At 44.3% G+C, this 8,850-nt stretch overlaps 1 protein-coding gene across 2 annotated transcripts in view; it reads left to right on the forward strand.

The window, feature by feature from the left end:
• LOC146204984 (uncharacterized) overlaps window positions 1-4,822 on the forward strand; it is a 46,638-nt gene extending 41,816 nt beyond the window's left edge. For both annotated transcript variants that reach the window (XM_084589658.1, XM_084589657.1), the window contains exon 8: window positions 3,258-4,822. In XM_084589658.1, the coding sequence (XP_084445784.1) occupies window positions 3,258-3,698 (441 nt within the window). In that variant the 3' untranslated portion in view covers window positions 3,699-4,822. The remainder of the gene's footprint in view (window positions 1-3,257) is intronic.
• The last annotated feature ends 4,028 nt before the right edge of the window (window positions 4,823-8,850 follow it).

Consider the following 8,850-nt stretch of genomic DNA (forward strand, 5'->3'; position numbering starts at 1 on the left):
CCGTCACAGCAAGCATGACTGTGTATCGCTGTTTTTCTGTGCCAGATGTCTTCACAAGGCTGCTCCAAGCACCCTTCTCGTTCACAGTTGTATTTCGAGGCATGTCGGATGTCAATAGAGTCTGATCGGTGTTTCCAATTTGCAACATGAGGTAACCGCTTTTTTCATGACGCCTAGTGACAAAGTGATGGAAGTCTATCACTTTGCTTTCATACGCGGATGGGAGCCGCTGGCACAACGACGTCCACTGCCTCAGGGAAAGTCCATTCCATCGCATAAAGCGAGTAGTCCAACCGGAGCTAGTGCGGAAATCCTTTGCGACGATTTCCAGCTTCCTGGCAGTTGTGCATGCCGGCGTATGTATCATTTCTAATGACACTGCACAACCATCCTTGCGCAGGTCCCTCACGTATCCTAGGACCACCTCTTCAACACGAGGGAACTTTCCCGTTTTGGGTCCGCTGGAAGCCTGCCGTGTCTTGTTCGTAGCCATCAGCTTCTCGCACTGCTTCTTCCAATAGCGTATCCTAATTTCGTTGACGCCGAAATGCCTGCCAGCAGCGCGGTTGCCATGCTCCAGTGCATAGTCAACAACCTTGAGCTTGAACGCGGCGGTGTAACTGGCATACCGCCCCATGGTGAAATGGCGTAAACTCACACAAAATCACAAAGCACGCTGCCAAATTGCAAAATGGCAAACGCCGCAAAGCGTGTTTTAAAGGGACACTGCAGCGGTTTTCAAATGTACCAATACTATAGGCTTTTGAAGTAGATTATTTGTTGATCATGCCTGGAAAGTTATTTTTTCGATTATGCATAAAACACTTGCGCAATCGTCGACTGAAAGCGCTCAATTCAAATTTCCCGCGCCCCGCGCGAATGCTACAGAGGAGGAAAGCGGAGGGAGAAACCTCGCTTCTCCGTCCGTCGTGGCATCACCGCAAGGAGCCGGAGGCATTCAGAGCCAACGGAGGGGGTTTTCGGCATGCGCTGTTCTCGTTTTGCGTGCGTTGCGAACGTACAAAGCACGTCAACTTAGTGTTGCGCACCTGAGCTCTGCATGTGTTCGGATGCACGAACAGTTGTGGACGAAACGATGTAATCTTTCATTGTATTAAAAGCTCGCGCCGCAATGCGTCGTTGCTGAGAAGAGAGATAAATTCAAGCCGACCAAAGAAAACATTCTACTCGAAGCATTTTCGTAACTGTGACTACATGCAGTTTGTTCCTAATGCGATTTCTATAGGGCCTTGAAAAAAAGGCATGGCTGAACCATGACGCAGTTCCTTCTGTTTCCTTGTACAAAACAGTCGGGACAGTCATCTGCGATCCGTTCAAGGACTGAAATTTCATGATGAGACGGTCAGACAGCATCGGCGCATGGTTGTATCCGCGTGTCTCGGTTTTTTGTTGTTTTTTTTACGCAAAAGCTTCGCGCAACGGCTTCTGTGCTAAACATGGACAACTCATCAGTAGCACGCGCTGATGATTTTTGTGAACTAGCAGATGATTAAGAAGAGCCCACTGCTGTGTCGAAGCTAGGTTGTGAAGACTTCGAGATCTTTCCAGCACGGCAAGTGCCTGATATGTTCGGGGAACCCTTAGGGGAGTTTATTAGAAGATAAGGAGCGTACCGCTCAGCTGGGTATAGGCACATTCAGGTAAGGAGCGCAAAGAGCGAGGTTTCCTTCGGTGTGTCCAAGCAATCAATCACCAAAGTTGTTCATACATAGCCTTGCGATTTTGCACCCGTTGCTGCCTCGTCATTTTACATAGTCCTGTCTTGTTTAGGGATGCACATTAAGTTGGAAATGAAAACGACGAAGCCCTTGTAAGAAAACACATTTGGGAACACTGTTTTCTCATGAAGGTATGGGTACGGGGGAACTGTTGCTTGGCTTTCAACATACGTCGGCCGTCAATTCACTAAACAGGTATATTGGCAGTACGATAAAAAGGAAAGGCTTTCAGCATCTGCTAAATGTCGTATGACTCAAGCCGCATTCTGCGCGCATATGACTTGGTCTCCAGTACAATGGCCCCGTCAATGCCTTGTATGCATTGCAGAGCTCCGCAACCGTGATTCGCTATTGTTCATTTGTCTGGTGGCAGCTGTGTCCTGCTTCACCCTTTCTTTAAAATTCTTCGTTTCCCCAAGGTACCACAACTGGCATTTAAAGCAGGATTTGATACACCAAGCTTTGGGTTCATTTTTCACAACAATTACCTTTCCGGCGGGGCCCGAGACCCAGAGGCCTGAGACGGAGGTAGTCGGCTAGAGCATTGTTCGCTGCCCTTCCTTTCCAGGAATATGCGGGCCAAGGTTTCGCTGAGGGCCGTGTAGTTCCTGCTAATAATGACAGACTACTTTTCAAAATGCCTCACTGTAACCAAAGCAAGTTTTCATGCCAAATCTAGGCTTCCCACAAAGGAAGTGCTGCATCGTTTGTGGGCGTATCTGGTACGGATACATGCGGTAAAAATCCCGATGGTCATTCGTGTGGAAATGGCACGCCATAATGACATTCACAAAGCCGCAGAAAGCTGCGATCAACACAGCGCAGCGAAGGAGCCGCATCGGCAGCTTCCCCGGTCCTCAGAATGTCGTCACGCGACGTCTTGGCCAATCACGTGCGGCGGCGCGACCCGCAGTGAGCCCCGTCGTGCGGGCTGCGTATTTCTGCTGAAAAAAGGCTATTTCTGCTTTCTTTTGCCTAATTTTAATCTGAAATTCGAGTTCGCAGCATGAAATACTATGGCTTTCTGCTGAAAGCCCAGTTTTTGCAAAAAGTGCTGCAGTGTTCCATTAATCAAGGAATCATGGGAATTCGGAATGCATTCGCTGCAGGATGACTGCAGATCAAGCAACAGGCGGCTGCTGACATAACAGTACGGGACATGAAAACAAAATTGGCAATGGAGGCAAGTTCAGGGCGCGATCATTACGCGGGGAACTTAAAAAATGGAATTTTGACCCCAAAATTCAGGGGTGCGATCATTATGCGAGTAAATACAGTACTTGCTTGAAGATTGCTTGTACTTTGAGTGGCTTGCGCTTGCACGAAAGAGTGACCAACAGTTTTCATCATATTGAATGTGGCAGAATTACTGTTTGTGCGTTATAAAAGGTGGTTTGTACTCGATTTAATGCCAATCGGACGCGCCACATAATTGCCTCTTGACAGTGATTTCATACATGAGTAAACATGTTTGCTTGATAGCTAAATTATTTAAATATGTTCTCTTTTCTCTTTTAGAATGGCACCACAATTTTGACAACAGTGGAAGGCAGTAACACAGCAGTGCTGCAGCAAGAAAACAACCAGTTGGTAACCATGGTCCTCAATAGCAATGGTACTCTTGGAATTCCTTTGTCCCTGGCTGCAAACAACAGCCCACCAGTTGTATGTTCTCCTGTGAAGAACCTGCTGCAGAAACTTGGACCAGGGATGCCACTGGTGATTTCTGGCCAGCAAGCGTTTGTTCAGCCTCAGCCTGGCCGAAGTGTTCAACAAGCAGTTAGCAGCCAAAACCTCGTCCTGACTCTAGCGGACACTAGTGACGTGTCCCAGGACCTTATGTCCACTGCACAACATGGGAGCACTGTAGTTGCTTGCACAGATCTTCAGTATCAGTTGCCTACTGTAACATCCGACAGTAAGGATGACCAGGAAGCCGTGGAAGAATGTTCATCTTGATTTACAAGCCATTTATAGCTTTCATTGCCTGCAGATGTAATACGGGTCAGTTAGACTTGTTAATGTTCCTTCTTCTAATGGTACTGCTTAAAATACTGATGCTAGAGAAAGTTGGGTGAGACAGCACTGAACTAGCAGTTGATATTGACTGAAAAGCAAAATTCTGGCCGAGGTATCCCAATTCCAACAGAAAAAGTAAACTATCTTAATAATCTGCTTTGTTTGCCTAAGCAATCAATCTCTACAAGTTGCCTTCCACTGCCAATTTTTGTGGAAATTTTGACTTCTATCAGCAGCGTTCCTGCATAAGTGCCTCACCTTTCTCTATTGTTTCTTTAACAAGCGCACACTTTGTTTTTCTAGAATGCAGCTTCGACTAAAAAAGCACTACATGCACCATCTCTGGGGTGTTTAGAAAATTGGGAATGAGCTTATTCTTTTGAACAAAATTTGATGTTCTGATCCTTATGCTGAGCTTTTTGCTCTTTGTGATGTAAGAATTTGATTTCACATTGCGGTGTTTTGTAGTATTACACAATTGTTATTGAACCTTAAAAAAAGGTGGAAGGGAGGTGCATATTTCGGTACTATTCTCTCCCACCAGATGAGCTATGCATGTAAAAAGACACTTCACTATTTCTGCAGTGAAGCATCACTTTAGCATGTTCTGGTAGACCGATGTAATTAGGCTAGCTACTAAAATTATTATTGCTAATTCAGTGCTGCCTTCTCGGAAATTTTTCTCTTGCATCTTCAGACATGCTGTCAGAAGACAGGACACTTGGAAGCCTAATCTGTGCTTGGTTTACACGCAATATTTTGTTGAAATTTCTACTCATGTGCTTCATGATGATCTCATGAGAGTTCTTTTAGCCTGCAAATGGCAGAGCCATTAGGACTGGAAATGAATGAATTATTTACTGTGGAATGAAATTCTCAGCGCACAAATCATCGCACATTCGGTTTTGGAAAGAGCATTTTTGAGCCATGGAAGTCATCAACGTACTGTATGTAGACAGAGCCACGCTCCTCAGTCCATGCCTCTTGGAGTTTGTAATGTACATGCCAATTTTTCATTAAATAAAGTTTTTGCACTTCGCTGTCATTTTTACAATATAACGTGAGTCTCCATGCTAATTCACTTATCTTATTCCTGCAGCTGGGATCAGGGTTCGCACTTATTCTTGAAAACCTTGAATACTCCTGATTTTCGAGGAACTGTTTCAAGGGCACCTAAAACTCGACATTTCTCTACAGTAGCTCTTTAAATCAAGCTACTAGGAGTACCCCTCAGATGAAACAATGGAGGGAGACAGAAGATGGGCAAAATTAGAAGTAGCAATGTGGCACCTGGCAGAATGTGGGACAGATGGCCTGCTTTTCATTTCTAACAGCCCACAAATCTTTGAAAATGTGCTGTCTGAACCCCTTTCCTTATTTTATTTTTGTGTGTAGAGTCCCCCTTTACGTTGTTTCATATGACCATGTAAAATCCTTTTCTATCGATGGGTTATTGTCCACCTGAAGACCTTGTTTAGGCAGCTGCTTTTCAATAAGGCTGCTAAAAACGACGCCATTGACAATGGTGAGCAGCATCCATCAATGAGATCCACTGCACTTTTCTCGAATTCGTCCTACGTGGCATTATGTAATTAAACTTTCAAAATAGCATCTTTTCTTTCCTTTAAGAATGCCTTCAAGGGAGGCTGACAAAGTGTTTCATATGACCATGTAAAATCCTTTTCTATCGATGGGTTATTGTCCACCTGAAGACCTTGTTTAAGCAGCTGCTTTTCAATAAGGCTGCTAAAAACGATGCCATTGACAATGCTGAGCAGCATCCATCAATAGATCCACTGCACTTTTCTCGAATTCGTCCTACGTGGCATTATGTAATTAAACTTTCAAAATAGCATTTTTTCTTTCCTTCAAGAATGCCTTCAAGGGAGGCTGACAAAGTGCAAACTACAGTGAAGTTTATCCAGATGGACAGTTTTTGATGTCAAAATCAAGCCCAGATTTTGGGTCGCAGCACAAATGACGATATAAAATTGTCACCGTGCAAAACAGTGCAAGCAGTTCTAAACAGCTATTGGCACAAGACACGCACTATATATTTCTTTCATGTGCTGGGTGAACATGTATATATTTCTCGATCCTTTTAACAATGAGCACGCAGTTTTCCTGGGTTTGAGTTTAGTATCCTAGGTATGTAAAATGGCTATTCAAATGTAATGGCATTCAGTAGATTACTACAGTCATTTCGCCGTGTGTTCTGTGCTTCTTGGATAGACATGGCGCTGCCTATAGTGACACAATTCACAAAGTTCATTTGACATGAAGGTTGCTCTGCTTTGCATTCTAAGCATTCATTTACTCTAATTGACGAAGATTCAGGAGTCATAGGCAGATATTTCCATACGTCTGCAATGTAGAATGGGGCTCTTCTAATGCCCTGGGAGTGCTGTGCTCTCCAAATTCAGGGGCTAGGTCACCTGAGTTGCGGCGGCGACGACGGCACGGATGACATCGGCCGCTTGCTCTTGACAGGCTGGACTAAGTGGAGGTTTACGGAAACATCTTTCCGAGTTTAAGAATGCACCGGTGGGACATTTCGAACACTTGTTTCCCATGGCGAGGCTCGCCGCATGGAGCTGGAGCAAATGGAACTCCTTCAGCCTGGACGGTGCCGCTACTAAAGCCAAAACAGCTGACTACTGCATGGCACCAAGGATCAGAGCTATGGAACATCATGCATAGAATAAGAGGATTCAACCCACAACGTTTTGACAAGATCCAATACAGTGATCTCAATGTTAAAAAGCATAGTCTTTAAGGTATTATATGGAATGATAGATTAAAATAATTCTAGAATTAAAAATAGCACTAGTAGGGACTGTATATAAAAGGGGGAAAAAATTACGACTGATTTGCATAGTTAATCAAATGTGAAGTAGGTGCGTGGCACTGCTTATGCCTGCTGTACCTTCACATCGCTTGCAGTCGCGCAGCCCGTTGTCCTAGAGTTTCTACCGCACGTTTGTTCCTCTGCTTTGCCATCTGTTTCACGATGACGCTCAGTGTCTTGAGCAGATGAGCACGCTCTGCACGTTTCCTGATACTTTGTGCTAGATGCACCGTTTAGCTGCAATATCAGAATCAGTAGACTCACGATCCCGCTGCCTTTGTAACTGTTGTACTTCAGCATGGCAAACCTGCGCCGCAGTGCCAGATGGTCCGGCTTTATCCACTGCGACGCGGAGCAAACGCGCGGCGCAGCTGCGTCCTCAGCTTTCCTTACACCATTTTTAGAAATGAACGAAAACAGGAACAATGTACCCTTTTGCAATGCACTGCTCTGCTGCCGAAAGGTCTGGGGTGGGATCATAGGGGGAGAGAAAGAGACAAGAGGGGGAAACGCGCTTGAAGGCGAGCGCCAGTTAAGGCGCGGAGGTGAGCAGAAGCTGCTTCACAGCACGGCAAGCGGCTTGGTGCCGAGATCCAAGGAGCACCGCGCGTCTGCTGTCCGTGAAGGCTGAGGAGTGACTGATGCGAGGAGAGAGATGTCGAAGTTGACGCGCGAGCGACACACCACTGCTTACTCTGGAGTAACGCACATTTGTGCAACGCTGCCCAGTGACGGCCGCTACGCCCGCAACAGACACGCCCCTCTCTCACAGTCTTACTCTCTCACTGGGTGCATCTATGCGGCCGCACCACCCTCTCAGTGTTAAGTCGCATGATGCAGGTGTCGCCACTTTCCCTTCCTCCTCTTCAAGTTCACGGAGAGAGGGAGAGAGCGGCTTCTGCTGCAGCTTTGTGACCGCTCCGCCTCCTCGATGCAGAGCCGCGCGACGTGCGCGTCGCCACCTTCTCCACTTCAAGTTCACAAAAAGAGAGAGTGAGCGGCTTCGGACAGACATGAGCAAAATCTGTGACTGCGGCTAGTCGTGCTAGGCACAAAAATTACCAGGAGCACTGAACTCCCCTTATATGCTGTAGATGCATAAGCATTAAACATTGCTGTTTCACTTCTGTTGTGTTCGCTAAACTGAATTAGACTAACATTTACATGGATCTACATTGCGTGGTATAGTGTTTGATTTCGGATTTACTCGTCGAGTCCTTTTCAACGATATATGATTTGACATAGATTTAATCTATGTCAAATCATATATTGTTCAGTTCAGTTGTTAATCACAATTATTAATGGTTATTAACTAAGACTTGCAATTAGTGTAGTGCAGTCGTAAAGGAAAAATGGAGACCCCTTGTTAGCCTGTTGTAACCTTGCTCCGCAAGTTATATGCTCTTTACTATCGTTCATTAATTTTAGGATTCAAATAATTACCATTATTAGTGATTAAATTTAGCTTTAAGCAACAGCACCATGTCATCACTGGATAGCTTGTCAAGTATAATTGCAATGAAATGATTACAGGTCTTATTACCATTAATTAGTAATGAAAATTGAATTTTATGCTATAGCACCATCATATATCGGATAGCTTATATTGAGTATGACTCGTACTCGATATAAGCTATCCAACAATATATATAATGGTGCTATAGTGTAAAGTTCAATTTTTCATTACTAATTAATGGTTACTGTAATGTTATATAATGTCGAAGTTGTATTTAGAACATTGTTTTAATGTTGCAAAGAAATGTTTGAATATCTTCTACACGCTAAAGTAATGTTTCATCCACAACTATAAAACAACGTACCAAATATATTTCAAGCACTGAGTCACAGCACTTTTTAAACGTTTCTTCCATGAAACATGTTTTTTAAATAACACTTTTTTTCCAATTAAATATTTCAGTTGATGCCTGCCACAAAGTACTTGTATAGCCTTATTATTTACTTAGGAAGCTTTGCTTATTATTCAGTCGCCACTGTCACTCATGGGACATTCCATGGCGATGGGTGTAAAAGCTTGACTTAATGCTATTTGTTTAGAGGTGAGTGTAGAAGTGCTCTTTTGTGGTCTTTGCAAAACGTGCAAGCTGTGTACCATTACAAGGGGTGGGCCTGCATGCTTGTGCAAGGTTGCTTTATAATTTTCGAGAATGCTACATTTATGTTGCATTCGTATTAGAATTAGGTTGTCTAGAAACATTAACATTTTTATGTAACATTGCTGAAACT

Source organism: Amblyomma maculatum, chromosome 1, assembly GCF_055883805.1.
Source record: "Amblyomma maculatum isolate TAMU_Amacu chromosome 1, ASM5588380v1, whole genome shotgun sequence".
NCBI lineage: Eukaryota > Metazoa > Arthropoda > Arachnida > Ixodida > Ixodidae > Amblyomma > Amblyomma maculatum.